The sequence below is a fragment of the Schistocerca americana genome, chromosome 7 (genome assembly GCF_021461395.2).
Source record: "Schistocerca americana isolate TAMUIC-IGC-003095 chromosome 7, iqSchAmer2.1, whole genome shotgun sequence".
NCBI lineage: Eukaryota > Metazoa > Arthropoda > Insecta > Orthoptera > Acrididae > Schistocerca > Schistocerca americana.
In genome coordinates this window covers 124,258,351-124,275,257 of record NC_060125.1, presented here as the reverse complement: position 1 = coordinate 124,275,257, position 16,907 = coordinate 124,258,351, and the positions used below count along the sequence as shown (strand labels likewise).

Here is a 16,907-nt window from a genome sequence, read left to right as displayed (position 1 = left end):
GAATCTGGCTGAAAATCTGTAGGTGAGATAGACAAACTTATCCCATCGTTCAGCAAGTAATTTGTTTTCAAGTCCGATCAATCGAGGTTTGAAGAAGAAAAGCATATCAAAGAAACCCTGGAGATTAGAGGAACCACGACAGTTGTATCGAGACCACTAACATCAGTATCTTGATGCATTTGTAGACAATTATGTCGACTGTTAATCTACATGGTAAATTGGTTGGAAAGTTATTTATTGTACAGCCAGAAGTTGGAGGTGCTCTGCCCCCTACGATTGTTTCTCGTGTGTGTGTTCTTGCAAGGGCAGTAGGGAACATTTACGTCACAGCAAGCAAGAGTGGGAAAACGGGCGTGAGAGAACTACAACTGTGGAATAGTGGCGGATACAGAAAAACCTCAAGGAGGGGGCACTAAGGATGCCTTGAGCTACCTTTACTTTTACCGCAATACGAAATAAAAAGTCACATGCAAAATTTAAGAAAGTTTTATTTAAACTGATTAGTACGGCGGTGTGGGTCTCCCGCATCGTTCCCCTACGCTCTGTCAAGAAGCATCGGACTTCATTTCCATTTCCATACACATATACAAGACAATGCCATCTTATGACATACGAAAGTTACAAATGCGGTTCTCTTCCATAAATGATGAATTCTATACGCCTATTCTTCCTGCCAAATTGGTTAATTACATCGTCAATAGGACAATCAATTTAAGTAGCTTCCTATTCGGCGAATAGTCCGTATTTATAACGCTACGTATCGAAGGTTCTCTGTAGAAGAAAACAGTGGAATATTCGCGTCTTTTCTCGAACAAATGCCAGACAGAATAACGTGTCGAGATCATTAGAACGGCCGCGACTTTTCTCGTAGGTATGTGTTAGCTATGTGCCAGACAGAAACGTATAAACTACGATGACGCTGACACGTTGGAAGTTTACCGTCTTACCTCCTCGTCTAGGGACGTCAGATGAAAGTTGATGTCATCAAGCCCTGAATCAAAATTGCGCCACGGATAACTGTGGAGAGGAGCTTGAGAGCGCTACCTAGAGAGCGTGTCCTTTCTGTACGATACTAGGCAAGGGGCTGGGGGGCTCACACGCTGATGTGTGGGTCCCTGCATTCTATAGCTTTTATTTTAAATAAATTCCTTTAACTTGACTTCTTTGTGATTTTTAAGGTATGTTAAAGATTGATGACAGTTGATTTTCTATTTATTTTAAACATTATCACTCGACTTTACAGCGATAGCAGCAATTGTTTCAGTTTTACAATTTTACAACCTATAGCTCGGGCATATTATATATTAATCTGCACGCACATTTCTACGGGTAAGACGGAATTGCGTTGGCCAAATGTATACCACCAAAGTCTCCCATGTTTTACATAGGACATTCACTATGTGAAGAGGACAACGGGCAGACTGGGGACAAGATACTTTAACACAGGGGGTCAAATTTCCGGAATTAAACGAGGACATTCATTACCTTACACAATCCGAAGCTGGAAATAAAAGAATTAGTACAAATATTCAAATACCTCTCTTCCATGCGTGAACATTGAGGCAGACGCACTGAGGGCACGTCTGCTCACTTACCCGTCTTTTGTAACACTCCTAGAATATGGCGGGCACCCGGAGGTCTTCCTGGGCCCCGCTGGAGGGGGTGGTCGAACCACTTGGCCGTGACCAACCTCTCCACCCCAAATCATGTGACAGTGGAAAGTCTTTGACTTTTACCTGCCTGTGCTGTCTCTCTGATCCCGTAGCCAGGAGTAAGGTTGGCACTACTATACTACAGAACTACTTCCCAACAAAGATTTGGCCACGCTTTACGGAAAGGTGTGAGGAGGATTAGGAAAGTTCATGTGCAGATTCACATCCACGTACAAGAAATGCATAATACACGACACATATAAATACGTCTTATGAAGCCTGACACATTTCTTTCCACCCGACCACATGGGTTCTGTTGCACCCGCGGCCGACCACGTCGTGTAATAAAATTGGCTGCGGAGCCGCCTCTGTTTGTATTTCCCGGTGCGAGTTTGCAGCGAAACCTGCTGCTTATAGAGCGGAAACTACTGTACCGTTTCAACGTGTGCTACGTAGGAAAGTACAACTACTCGATAATTCGATTTAGTCGAGTCGACTGAGGAAAGAAACGAAGGAATAGCGTGCAGGCTGAGTGGAGGGGGCGGCGGCGCGGGAGGCAATGCTGGTGGTGCCGCAAGGGATGGGGGGGTGAGAGGGGGGGGGGGCGCCCCCATATGTATCCGCCACAGGCATGAGCAGTACTGCTTTTGGCAAATAGCTGTTCAAAGTAACTTGCCTTTGCTTGATTGCTGATCTGCGTATGAAAATGCTCCTTTAGGACAAACTATTCTTCCTGAAAACTGTAGTTCGTAGCACCTGAAACCATTGGACAGACTCAGACTCTCGATGTTTGTTTCTTCCGTACCTATAAAACATGTTATCGCACTATCTGCAGCTACACCTTACAGAATAGCCAGTTCACGATAAGCTCCCGACACTGTTTCGCATTCGGTTGCACGCCATCACATTCCGCTATTCCTCATCACACCCCATTACACCAATAAAATCCTACATCCATTTTTTAAGACCGAATACCTAGCTGAACGTCCTGCACGGTTCGTAACTCCCAAGGGGTTCGGCTTCGATCTTCATAGTACGGACCTTTGTGGTCACTGTGTCGCGCCATTTTTCATTCGGTCCATTTTCTGCCGCCGTACTGGTGCACATGGCGAGTAATTAGCAGCTAACATTTTTCCTGTCATAATTGTTAACACAACGCTTTCAAATGAGCGTTACTAAAGATAAAACCTGTGACCTCGCACTCAAGGCGTTCCTTCTTAACTTTGTAGAAACATGAAACGTGGGCGAAAGGCAGTGCAGACGAGAAAAGAATAGAAACACGTGAACTGTGGTACTACAGAAGAATGCTGAAGATTACGTGGACAAATTCAGTTGATAATGAAGAGGTTCTTAATCTAATAGAGGAGAAAAGAAATTTGTAGCCTGACTTGACCAATAGGCGGGATAGGGTCATATAATACATCCTGATGCATCAAGGAATAGTTCACTTGGAATGGAGGGAAGGGTGTGCAGTAAACACTGTAGGAGGTGACCGTAGGTGGATTCAGGTTGCTGTGGTTGTGTGCGGATTAGGAGGCTCGTAAGTATAGACCACCGTAACGAGGGGCATCAAACCAGCCCTCGAAATGGAGACCACCGCCATAAGAACATCAACCAAACATTATATCCAACATTGGGGAGTTTCTACACAAAAAATTGGTACACTACCGGAAAGAAGTTCCTCATTTTGACATGTGTGTTGTAAAGATTAATTATTTGTGTGATCATCTGAGTAAACCTTTTAATACTCTACTGCTCTAATTACTCAAATGAAGCACTAACGTACAATATTATTAATTAATAACGAAAGCATCGGAGAAGGCCTTCTGCTGTTCCAAACAGGCAGCCTGGAGAGGAACTGCAACTTTTGTGGCTGTGTTGACAGGAACGACGGACTTCATCGGCATCAACACGTACGGAACCGGTCTGGTGACGTTGGGCGAGACGGGAAGCATTCCGTCCTTCGCTCACGACCAGGGCGTCATCGCGTCCAGGGATCCTTCCTGGGTTGTCGGCTCCAGCGGCTACGTCTACGTAAGGAATCATGCTTTCTCAGGTTTACGACACAAAGTGCACAACAGATACTTTGCTTGTACCATCTTCCTGTTCGTGTTGTGTTACGTGGCTAGACTTGCTTACCTGATTAAACGTAACTGTAGACATGCGAATAACTTTCTGCTAAATGCTGCGTTTGTTTATGTTTACGTCTGATAAAAAATGAATATGAATGAATAAATGATGACGGTCGTTGATAGTGCTGCAGACTGGACAAACGGAGCACTGCAGAATAATTTCCGCAGCTTGTTATTGTGTTGTTGGAGTCTTATGGACACGGGCAATAAACTACGCACACTTGTGCGAAAGCTGATGTCAATAATGGCGAAGACAGTCCCCAAAACACACACACACTTTTTGCTGCGGAACTTGATGCCAGAAACCACAGTCTCTCGCTTGCAGACAGCACGCCTTATACCCTGAGGGCGTTCAAGTATTTTTTCCGGACGTGCTCGAAATACGGGGTTAGACAATTAAGAGTATAAAATGTGAATAAGTTGAGGCATAATTGAGGTATTTATTGTTGGTTTGTTTCTACAAGTATGGCAACTCAGAATATTTTCTATGTTTGCTTGCGGCATTTGGTACCGTGCGCACATGCGAGCACCTGCTTTGTTCACGTAAACGCGCCGCAGTATCCGTGTGGTGTCCACAGCAGAAGGTGTCCTGCGTGCTTTCTTTCGCGGAGAGAACCACAACATCCTCGTGACTTGGTATTTCAAAAAGGTGGCGCACCAAGTCATTTTGCGAAGTCTGTGAGGGATTTCTTGGATCGCAGATTGCTGGGTCAGGAAAGGTAGTCTATCGATTGCTTGGCCCCCCAAGAATTAACTGTACCAGGAACAGGCCGAGATCCATCAGATCTGCGCCATCGCATTCGTGCAGTTATCGCAAATTTTATGCTTGCAATGCTGCAAGAAACTTGGAGTGAAGTAGAATGCAAATTAGATGTCTGTCGCACCATTAACAGTGCGCATATCGGGGTGTAATTAGGTCTGTAAAAATTCATTTTGAATTACGATACTTGCAGAATCATACCGTCAGTAAATATCTGAATTACTTCTCAAGTTATTACCTTTTTACATTATTATATGTTTAGCCCAGAAACACAGTACTTTCAACACTTATTTTACAGTCGCAGTTGTTGCTGTCAGAGTAACTATTTGTCATAGTTAAGTTCGCATAACGATCATAACTCTGAACACATAAAATATTAATTCATCACTCAAATAATTGAATATATAAATGTGAAATATCATCGATCTAAGGCCAGCCTAAAGCATTTGATGGTGTGAATCACAACGTGTTCTCAGAGAAACTCCAAAATTGTATCAATTAATGGCAACTAATCATTATTTATCGTACCATTTAACAGAGAATTACTTAGGGCCGATCCATGCATTTAACTCACATTCTGTGATAAAGGGGTAATGGTTTTCCTTGCAGAAAATTCAATTAAAGAGGCTAGAAACAGACCAAAAGAGCAGTCACATAAACAAATAATTTTATCTCCTGGTTTCACAGAAACTTCAGGAAACAAAATGCAATGTATACAAAATACGAGAAAGATGGAACTTCACCAATGAGAATAGGAAGTGGTGGAAAAACGATATGTAAAACAAATAATAACTGCTTTCTATGTGTCGTTCACCATTTTGCAAGATAAGTCTTTGAGCTGATTTTCGAGGTCATGTAATATGCTGTTGACCTTCAATAAAAGCGTCCGGTAAATAAGTTCTTTTGTCCTTCACTTTTATAGCACATTCCATTTACACCACTTTTTAGCAACATTTAGAAAACACCGATTAGTTTATAAATAATGTGAAATTTATTCCGTCTTCAGTGACTGTAATAAACCATTATTAGGACCAGAAGAGTAGCGCTTTGTTTAAAGAATTTTCAGCGGTCAGTGTAACGATTGTGTTTCTCTGATAAATCGAGGTCTTAAACAATTCTTACCTTTAAAATGACCATTGTTACGTTTCTTGGCTTCCACGTTATGTCACACTTCCTCCTTCTGCACACAGGTTATTCTCTCGATTACTACGCGAAAGCTACTTTTTGTAAGAAATTTAGTATAGTTGAGTTTTGTACCGGGATACGTTTTCGCTGGAGGCCACGGTTTTCGAGTTATTCAAGAAAAACGCACAAACGTGTATTCACGCGCTCCCGTGTTGCCGTGCAGTACTCATTTTCCTTTGCAGAATCGTAATAGCCTTACCACTTTTCTGTGCACTTTCGCTGTTAGATCCAAACACTCTGTTACGTAGATGAAATATGTCATACAGAGAAACAGCGAACACGAATCGGTACAATTAGATTATCAAGCGCAAGAATCGTCTTCTACTGGCTTTGTTAACCGTAACCAGTACTTCAGCAGATGAGCACAATGACAACACGTGCCATAAACACGCACCCACCGATCGACGGACCGCCAATTTCGTTTGCAGCCCACGCACGTCCTGATCGGCTTCACTCAGCGCTTCCTATCGCTGGATGCGACTTGCACATAGTAAGTTCATTGACATTATGTTCGACGAGATGACGCTCGGTTTGACACAAAAACGGAACTTTGCCCAGGCTTTTACTATTATTTTGAACTTCCACTGAGACCATAGTTTGCTAATTTATATTTCGGCTAAAAGCAAATACAGCTGCCTATTTCAGTGTCGGAAGCTGCCTTTAATTATTTCGAACAGTGTCGTTAAATCGATACACATGCTTTAATATCAAGGACAAAAATTCCAATGTACAAAAAGCGGAAGTGGAACAAGCAAGCACTTGATATTATTTATGATGGGGTATTATCAAATTTGCCCGATTGGTCTGCGTTAACGATAAGTGACAAGTCTTCTCTAAAAAAAGTGTGCCTTTTCCGCTATGTTAATTTCTTGGACAGCCGTTAGTCTGAACGACGATAATCACTTACGGTCGATACAGTACCAATAGCAAACAGGCATAACAACAATCACTCTCTAGCAAACAGTTCACTATGTTTCCTCAAAACCAGAAAACATTCAACACAGTCTTTCTGAAACAGCGTTAAATATAGAAAACGTTGTCAGTTTACTTCAGTAATTGTTGTTTCGTTCAAATTTGTAGAACGAGATCACATCTAGTACGAATCCTAGTGACTTTTCTTAATCAAAAGAAATTATTTGATCTAATTTTTAAAGTAAACATTTTCGAAACCTGTTACACCGTGTATCGTGTCTCCGCAAACACAAACGTATCGGGGAAAATGACACCTTTCCTCCAAAAACACCCTTAACTCTTTATTTTTCCATTAATGGCTGCTTCAGCAACGTTAACTTGCAAAACAGATTTGGAACAAATCTGAGTTGCGTGTTACACATACCTGCATAACTTTTAATAAAGTATTACAAATAGTAAATTTTCAATAAAGGTAGTCTTAATTGTGTTTGTAAACAAATTTTTACTATTTGATAAATTATTATCTATAACTGGTGACTATTCTCGTTCAGCACGTCAACTGAAATTACTTTTCATAAAAATATCGGATTGGCTTACTCATCAGGCAGCGGTGTCATTCTTCCATTGTGACAACATCTTCGAACAGAACATCTTCTTGGCAAGAATGTAACAGTCCTTTGTGACTACCTCATTTCTATTTTTTAAGTTCATGACACTCCGAAGAACGAGCTAACCATCACTGTCGAGTATCATCGAACCCACAATTAACTGTGGGCTGTTAAAGACTGACCGCTCCTCGCGCGCCATTAGCTTTTTGACGTTTGTAGTTGTTTGACTGACGGAGGGCTACCGTGTTTCTGCATTGCGTGCGATCACGCCACCGATCGCAACATATAACCATTGTACAGCTTTCGGTAAGGACCTTGCATGCTATGCACAAATGTGGAAGTCAGTTAATCACAACTTGTCAGGAACCCATACAAGTCACATACGTGGTTTTTACAATGTACATACAGAATAAATAGGCATTAATAAACAGTGTACTAAATTATAGATTCCAACTAACTGATGAAGATTTAATAATTTCTCCGTTAATTTCTCGTGAGGTTTTCAAAGATTCAAAGATTAAAATATTAATTTCTTATCAATGCCATTTATGCCTCTCCTATTAAATTAACTATTAACCATTTGGAACTGTAAAAAATTTCATTTCATCTGAGAAACTAACACCGCTAAGTAGTTGTAAATGAGATAAGGATTCTGCAAATGCAAGTTTTATTTCCAAGAGTATATCGGTCATTGTATAGCGGTATATTTATTTATCGCCGTCATTTGTTTCTTCTGGACACACAGATGGTGCCATGGGGATTCAGGAAGCTGATGAACTGGGTATCCAACACGTACCCGCAGTACCCCATCATCGTGACTGAGAACGGCTTCAGCGACCTGGGCGAAACGCAGGACGACCAGCGTATAAGTTACCACGGCGTGAGTGACCATTTTCTCTTCCCCTGTGTCCAGTGTGTAGTAGTTCCATCAAAAGATTAAGAAATTGAGACCTGCAAGAATTATTATTACCTCCACTGTATGACTTACCTGTTTATTTTCTTCTCTTTTTAGCACTACTTGGCGGAGCTACTCAATGCAATCAATATTGACGGAAATAACGTGATTGGGTACATGGCGTGGAGTATTATTGATAATCTTGAGTGGGGTCAGGGTTTCAGGTAAGCAAATACCGTCTATAAGGAACATAAATTTATTTAGGGTCTTGCGCAATAACATGAAGCTAAACAAAAGTCATATACTTGTCTGTGTCTTAATGTCCATAAATTGTTGAAGTATGTTATTTTATTCAAGTATTTTAAGGCCTGTATATCCCATATGCAGTCCGAATATCCCAATACGGGAACTCCTTGAGCGAGGAGTAGCGCTACTAGGTTCAGAAAACCGATAACGGCTGGGAGAGCGTATATAACTACCGGTATTTCCTTTGTCTTCACATAAATTAATTTCGAAAACTTAGACATAACAAACTGACGTACAATTTTAACGTATTTTTCCTGTTCGCAACTAACAGTTCCGAAATTCCATTACACATTTGGGAGAAACAGCTACATTTTTAAAAAGTTCAGACGTTTTCAAAGCTTTTCGTAAGCCATGAGTGATTTGCATAACCTATTTCGAAACAAGCCGGCGTTAGTGATTTACAGTTCCTGTGAATAAGTAACAAATCGTGTCACAATAGTTGCATTCACAGCGCCAGATTTGCACCTGGTGGTCAAAACTGGAACTAATCTTTTTTTTCCAGCGTAAAGTGGTTCCACAGTAACACATTAGAATATCTACCAAGCTTCTCTGCCGTACTATAAGTACAGCCCACAATGAATCTATGTCAGTAGCTGCACTTTAATTACAACCACCCGGCATTATCCTCTCCTGCTGAGTCTGTTTCTCCTGCAGGAAATGTGGGGCCTATCATCACTCGTCCATGTGACTGTGAATGGCGTGTCAGTGGTAGGTCTGGGCGTCCTATATGGTGGGTACAGAGGTCAGGAAGGACTCAGGACTAAGAAATGAGTTAGCGGTGGTGTCTTTCACTGAAACCGAAACTGAACCAGTGAGACTCGATTCACCTGTTGGGAAACCTGCTGCATCCTGCGCCAAGGGCCAGCGAACGCAAAGGGGTAGGGACCTATTAACCGTCGGCAGTTCAGATGTACCACTTAGGGAAATGGCAGCAAGAGATGGGAGGGAGCACCAGGTTCGCTCAGTGTGTATGCCTCGAGGCCTCATTCAGCATGCTGAAGAGGCTATTCCGGCAGCCGTTGAGGGACAGGGTGTAACGAACTGCAGACTGTGACGCACGCTGACACACATTATGCCTGTTGTCTTCACTCATAAGTCATACTTGCATCTTTATTCCAGCGACAAGTAGAGAAGGTTGAGAATACCAGTTTTGGTCATGGACTTTCAGCTATGCTCACAATCTGCAGCGTTGTCCCCAGAACAGATCACGGCCCCCTGATTTCTGAAGCTAGTGGAAGGGTTGAACCAGAGATTGACGATGTTCTGTGACTTCCTTGAATTGTGCCATAGGATGGAGAGTTGTAAGACCCACCTAACTGAGTCAGGTGTGCAACACACATGAGAAACAGCTGTCCAGGTAGCTGACTGTGTGTGGAGCGCACACAAGGCTCTTTTTGTAGATCAGGCGAATCTTCATCCTATACAGATAACGTTAGCTGTAGGAATCCCGGAAATAACGGAGTGAGATCCAAAGAAATGCCCTCCCGCTGGTGAGAGTATTAAAGTCCTAGTTATTAACTGTCGAATCATCCGCAACAAAGAGGCAGAGTTTGAAGCTCTCATAAAGGACATCAGGTTCTATATCCAGGACTGGCTGAGTTAGCCCTTCTGTTCACTATAATCCATCGTAAATCCATTGAACAAAAGAGAGAGCGCAGCAAGTGGAAGAAAGCACAGGTGTCTCCTGTTTACAAGAATGTCACAGAATGGTTGTTAAAACGTTTAGCTGACAGTAGTAAGATTTTTGGAGAAATAGAGGTCAGAGTAATGGAGGCGGTGTATTGCTCTCAGTAGACAACAAACTCATATCCATTAAGATAGAAACTAAAGCTGCATGTTAGATTGTTTGGGCAAGACTCAGTGTAAAGTGTGAGCATAAACTTACTTACAATAGGATCCTTCTATAGACCAACAATCTCACCTCCTGATGTAACCGAAAACTTTAAAGAAAACCTCATTTCGCTTGTAGATAAGCCCCCAATCATACTACAGTCATTGCGGGAGACTTTATTCATCCGATAGTCATTTGAGATAGCTACAGCTCTGTGAGAGGTGGACCTGTGAAGCTTTACTGAATGCCTTCTCCGAAAACTACCTAGAGCAGGTAGTTCGGTGCTCTGCTCATGAGAGAAATATTTCAGACCTAATGGCATGAAACGACCTGACCTCTCTGAGGGTGTCCACATCGAAACTGGCGTCAGTGACCACAAAGCAGTTGTAGCGACAATGAATACCAAGTACGAAAGATAAACAAAAACAAATAGAAGGATTTATATTTTCAACAAACTACATAAAAAAGCACCAGCAACGATCTCAATGAGCAGATTGAAACTTTTACCTCAGCACAGAAGCACGAAGAGGAACTATCGCTCAAGCTTAAAAGATTAGTTGACCATGCACTGGATAGAACAGTTCATGATGAGAGAGATCCTGCATGGCATACAATAACCGTAAAGAAACCTCTAAAATAAACAGAGAGTACTGGATAATAGATATAAAAGCAAAGGACTGTAGGTAGAGACATGCTGAATGAAACGTGTGTGGCAGTCGCGAGACGCCTTCAGTGACTACCGTAGCAAACTATTGTCGAAAGGTCTTTCACAAAACCCAAAGAAATTCTGGTCGTGTATAAAGGCTGTTAGTGGCACCAAAGTTAATGTCAAATCACTCATGAACAAGAAGCGAACTCAAATTGAGAGTAGCGAAGCAAAAGCAGAAATCCTTAACTCCCCTTTGCAAAAGAAAATCCAGTGTATTGTCCCAATTCAATCCCCGTACCACTGAAAACATGAGTGAAATAGATATTAGTGTCAGTGGTGCTGAGAAACATCTCACGTCGTTAAAAGTAAACAAAGCCCAAGGGCCCGATGTATTCCCTATCAGACTCTACACCCGGCTTGCGGCTGAGTTTGACCCTCTGTTAACTATAATCTATTGTAAACTCCGTGAATAAAATAGGGTGCTCAGCAGCTAGAAGAAAGCACAGGTCAAACCTGACTACAAGAAAGGTAGCAGAAGTGATCCATGTAACTGTCGTCCAGTATCCTTGACATCGATTTCATATTCTGAGCTCAAACATAATGAGGTATCTCGGACAGGACCGCCTCCTCCACGCCAATCAGGATGGATTTCTAAAACTTGAATCACGTGAAAGCCAACTCTCACATTTCTCACATCACATCTCGAAATCCGTGGATCAAGGCAGTCACGTAGATGCAGTATTTCTCGATTTCCGAAAAGCATTTGACTCAGTACCACACCTACTCTTATTATCAAAAGCACATTCGTACGGGGCAACAATCGAAATTTGTGACTGAACTGAGGATTTCTTGGTAGAGAAGACGCAGCATTTTATATTGGATGGAGAGACATCGACAGGTGTGGAAGCAACTTCGAGTGTAGTCCAGGAAAGTGTATCTGGTCCTTCGCTATTCACGCCGTATATTAGTGGGCTTGCGGACAATATTAATAGTAACCTCAGACTTTTCGCAGATGATGCTTTTTTTTACAATGAAGTACAGTTTGAACAAAATTGCTCAAATATTCAGTCAGACCTTGATAAGATTTAAATGTTCAGAAATATAAAATAGCTCACTTCATAAAACGAAAAAACATAGTTTCCTATGAATATAATAGCAAGGAGTCACAGTTGGAATCGATAAACTCCTACAACTACCTAGGTGTAACACTTAACAGAGACACGGAATGGAATGATCACATGAGCTCAGTCGTGGGTGAATGAGGTAGTAGAGTTCGCTTTAGGGAAAAACAATTAGTCTAGAAAGGAGAGTGCTTACTAATCACTCGCGTGACACGTCATGGAATATTCTTCAAGTTTGTGGGACACACACCAAAGATATTGAACGTAATGGGCAGCACAAATGGTCACAGTTTGTTTGACCCGCGCGAGAGTGTCACTGAGACGTTGAAAGAACTGAACCAACAGACGCTTCAAGATAGACGAAAACTATCCCGGGCAACTCCACTAACAAAGTTTTAGGAATCGGTTTCAAACGATGACTCTAAGAAAGTAGTACAACACCAAAATTTGCTCTCATAGGGATCCTGAGGACAAAATTAGATTAATTACATCGCTTACAGAGGCATTTAAACAATTCTTCCCGTGCTCGAGGTGTAAATGGATCGGTATAAAACCCTAACAGCTGGCACATACCCTCTGCCATGAAATCCACAGTGGCTCACAGCGTACATATGTAAATATGGAACTGGGTGTAGATATCAGAAGATAACACACCAAAGCCAACGGAGCCGAAGGTGGGAATATTGGAGAAATATCGTACAGACGAGAATACCTGATATAAGCAGAAAACGGATGGAAATGCTACCACTGACCGATAAAACGAAGTACATTTTCAGCAGTTGTATAGACATATTTCAAATGTCAAACTTTAAGGTTTGCCAATGACAACATAATTCTGTCATACACGCTAAGTACTTTGAAGATAAACTCAGTGGAACGGATATTGTCAAGGAGAGACATTATAAGATGAATCTCTAGAGTAGCAAAATAAGGGGAATGAATGAAGTGTCGGCGAATTAAATCGGACGATACTGAGGGAATTAGACAAGGATATGAGAGGCTAAAAGTGGTAGATGAGTTTTGCTATTTCGCTACTAAAATAAATGACGTTTTCAGAAGTAAAACGGATATAAAATAGATAGCTGCTGCCAATAGCAAGAAAGACACTCCTTAAAAAAAATTTAAAAAAATATGCAAACACGTTATGTAAATTTAAGTGTTAGGAAGCCTTTTCTGAAAGTGTTTGTCTGGATTGTAGCCTTATGTGGAAAGGAAGGATAAACAGTAGAGAGAGAAGGAAATCAAAGCTTTCGAAATTTGGTGCTTCAGAAGAATGGCGAAAATTAGATGGGTAAATCGACGAATGAGGTGCTGAATCAAATGGAGGAAAAAAGAAATGTGTGGCAGAATTTGACTAAAAGAAGAGTAATAATACTAGTTCCATCGTGAGCAACCAGTGGAGGGATGTGTGAGGGATGGAGGGTAGAAATTGTGGAGGGATGCCACCGCTTGGTTACAACAACAGGTCCATGTGGATGCAGGCTGCATTAATTATGCAGCGATGAAGAGACTTACAGAGGGCAGACTAGCTTGGAGAGCGGCCTCAAACCAGTCTGTGGTCCGAAGACCATGACAACAAGGTAAACTGAAAAACTAGGATCGGTATGCACGCCTTCTGAACCAACTCGATGAGACAGTACTTGAGAAGAGTCCTGTGAAGCGAAGGAGAAACTGAAAACATCTTCGTTTAGGCCATTGCACTCAATCACAAATGTGCTTTGGCACTTGGGAGCGAATGAACAAAATCTTATCTGACTTCCGCCCATTCTCGCGTCAAAAGTCCGCAGCTCGTGGTCTTGCGGTAGCGTTCTCGCTTCCGGCTCATCGGGTTTCGGGATCGATTCCCGGTGGGGTCAGGGGTTTTCTCTGCCTCGTGATGACTGGGTGTTGTATCATCATTGACTCGCAAGTCGCGGAAGTGGCGCCAACAAAAAGGACTTGCAATACGGCGGCAAGCAAGCCCCGCATGGGGCCTCCCGGCCAACAATGCCATACGGTCATTTCATTTTTTATTTTTATTTTTTTCATGTGAAAAGAAATTGTACCTGGAAATCTATTTCGGTTTATGAACGCTCTGTAGCTGTACTAGAATAAAATTGTGATTGAAACACGCCAGTCACGGGATGCTGCTTAGTCAGGCTCTCTCTGCCGACAGCACACCGCAAAACCTACCTCAACTGACGAGGTAGTGATGGGAACAACCCAATGAAAACAATCGAATCAGTTGGCTGTCGTTTTACGTATCTGTTGCATTACAGTTCATCCATTTCTTTCGCATGAAAGCAGTCTCTGCGAGGAGATGCTCCAAATGAAAACAAACAGTTGACAAAATCCGGTGGTGTTACGAGTACTGACTGAGTTACTCATCCTTTCTTTCCATGTGAAACCAGTCTTCACTTTTTCTGTCGGTTGAAGCATGTATTCATTCGTTCATTCAGCTGAAAGCAGTGCTTAGTAGTTTAGTTGACTGTGTTATCTAGTTATTCTTCTGAGTGAAAGCAGTCTGTTGTGCTTTCTTTAAGTGAAGTAAAGAAGTGGTATACAACAGAAACAGGGGTACACATATCACCAGAGATAGACCCATCCCCAGGTGCACACGGAGACATTTCAATGGGTACGTCAAGATTGAAGTAAACAATATAAATATTTATTTCATTATGCACTGAAAGATTAATTGTTGTTTTCACCATTTAAAACTTACAGACTGCTATGTATTCCAGGTGCTATTAATAATGAAAGCATGCGTAACTAATAAAGCAGCTTCGCTGGAAGTACAAAAGCTGAGCAAGCATAAAGGGGTACACAAAGAAAAAAGGAATATTGCCAAATTTTGCGACTGTTTGCATTCTGTTTTACTGAAGGAAAGCGTGAGGATAAATAAATTGATTAATTAATCCAGCAAGCAAGCAAGCAGCACACGAGTGACGCCTCGTGCTGCTGCCTGGGCCAGCGTAGCAGCCGGTGCGAGGAGGTGGTCAGTCGCCCCTGGCGCAGGTCCCGGCATTACTGCGCCGAGCCGGACAACACGCCACCTCCTCGACCCGGCTGCCGTTCTGGCCCAGGGAGAAGCAGGAAGAGGCTACGGCGGCGGCGCCACGCGGCCCCGCCTGCAACGCTCGACGAAAAAGGGTGAATGAAAAAAAAACCAGAGGCTCAGTGGAAACGTTCATATAATTAACATTCATATACCTGGAATAACCAGTTGTCTCACATTAAGTGAAACCACTCAAGCCAGGAGAATGTGTCCATTCATTTTGGACGTCTTTTTTTTTTCATTAGACAGAAAAAACTACCTGAAAGAAAAAAACAACCGATTGTCCAATCGGTTGTTGGAAAAAGTCCCAGACGAGGCTCTGCACCTACGCCCAGTAATGGCAACACTGTGAACACGTGGACTCTTCGGAAGAAGAGATGCAGCTGCCTATTGTCTGGCCCCTACCACTCCACTCATTCAAACTCAGCCACAAAATTATTCTAATCAAAGTATAGCTTTTTTCAGGTAGGCCACAATAAAAAAAAGAACGTTTCTATCTAAATAACACAGTCTCTCATCTCTCATTACCAGACTAAGAAGCATGCAAGCTTCTCCTCTATACCCTAAAAATCTCAGCCTGCTTCGTCACACTAAAGACGGATTTTGTTTCTGCAGCGTCTGTAGGTGACATTACAATTCATGTCTGAAGGACGTTGTAACATGCACACATGCATGCTGCACGTCTGAAAGACATCGTAATGTTACATACAGAAACTGTATAAAGACAAACATTCTGAAACACATTGGTATATCTGCCTCCAAAGGCATACTAAAATTTCTCTCTTCTTGTGCAGGAATCACAGAGTGCGAGTGTGGGTAATATGGACAATATGACATATGATGGTTTGTGTCTGTCTTGGGAGTATGCACGGATAGTCAAAGTTATTAAGGCGACCTCTTGTGTTTAGCAGGAAATCCGAGTTCGAGTCCAGCTCTGGCACAATTTTCATCTGTCATTAAGATGCACACAAGATTCACAATTTAGGAATCCATTTCGTAACATTAAAACTGTTCTCTAACATTTGAATTCCATATTTCGTTAACAAGTACTTTCTGCTTTGCAAAAATTATCGAACCACCTTGTATAAATTACATAAGCCAAAATATTCAAAAAAGAAGAACCTGAAAAAATCCGATGAATATCTGCTGTCGAAGTCACCAATGCTGGAACACTGGACTCAGAAATATCACAAACTTTACTATATTACTTTAAGAGTATATAACCTATATTGTTTGTAATGATAGTTGTCCACTGTGTTATCTTTCTCTGCCTCCAAAATTCACACTATGTTTGTATGACGTCAGCATGAGTAATTTTGTTTGCTTGCAGGCCAAGGTGGGGAGTTTTTAAAGTGGACACTGACGATCCAAACCTACCCAGAAGCCCGAAGGCATCGTCAGAGTTCATGGGCAACATTTATACGACCAGGACTGTGCCCTTGGAGTATTTCAACAGCACTCGAACGACATGATGTTCATAAACTGGTCCATGTTTATACTGTCAATTTTGTACTCTGTATTAACACTGTAATAAATTCTTTTAAAAACCTGTATATTTTGTGTGTCTTTATTAAACTACCAGCAGCTAACATATGGTTCTAACTCATTTTCAGTTCTTTCGTAGCCAGAATGACAGAGCCCCTTGGTACATATTGTACAGAGTTTGCAGTTGCTTACACTCATGTGTGTTCTATGGATTGCACACCAGGAACGTTAACTTTTAATATGGTTATCACGATATTCACCTTGGTATATACTTTACCCTCAACTTATAAAATGTTTCAATAATCAAATTACAATGGGAAGATACTATTACTTACTT

At 41.8% G+C, this 16,907-nt stretch overlaps 1 protein-coding gene across 1 annotated transcript in view; it reads left to right on the top strand.

Moving 5' to 3' along the window:
• Positions 1–16,638, top strand: part of LOC124622779 (myrosinase 1-like) — a 71,178-nt gene extending 54,540 nt beyond the window's left edge. Inside the window, exons 8-11 of the mRNA XM_047148572.1 lie at positions 3,538–3,686; positions 7,995–8,129; positions 8,262–8,368; positions 16,416–16,638. Coding sequence (XP_047004528.1) covers positions 3,538–3,686; positions 7,995–8,129; positions 8,262–8,368; positions 16,416–16,557 — 533 coding nt within the window. The 3' untranslated portion in view covers positions 16,558–16,638. The remainder of the gene's footprint in view (positions 1–3,537; positions 3,687–7,994; positions 8,130–8,261; positions 8,369–16,415) is intronic.
• Positions 16,639–16,907: the final 269 nt, after the last annotated feature.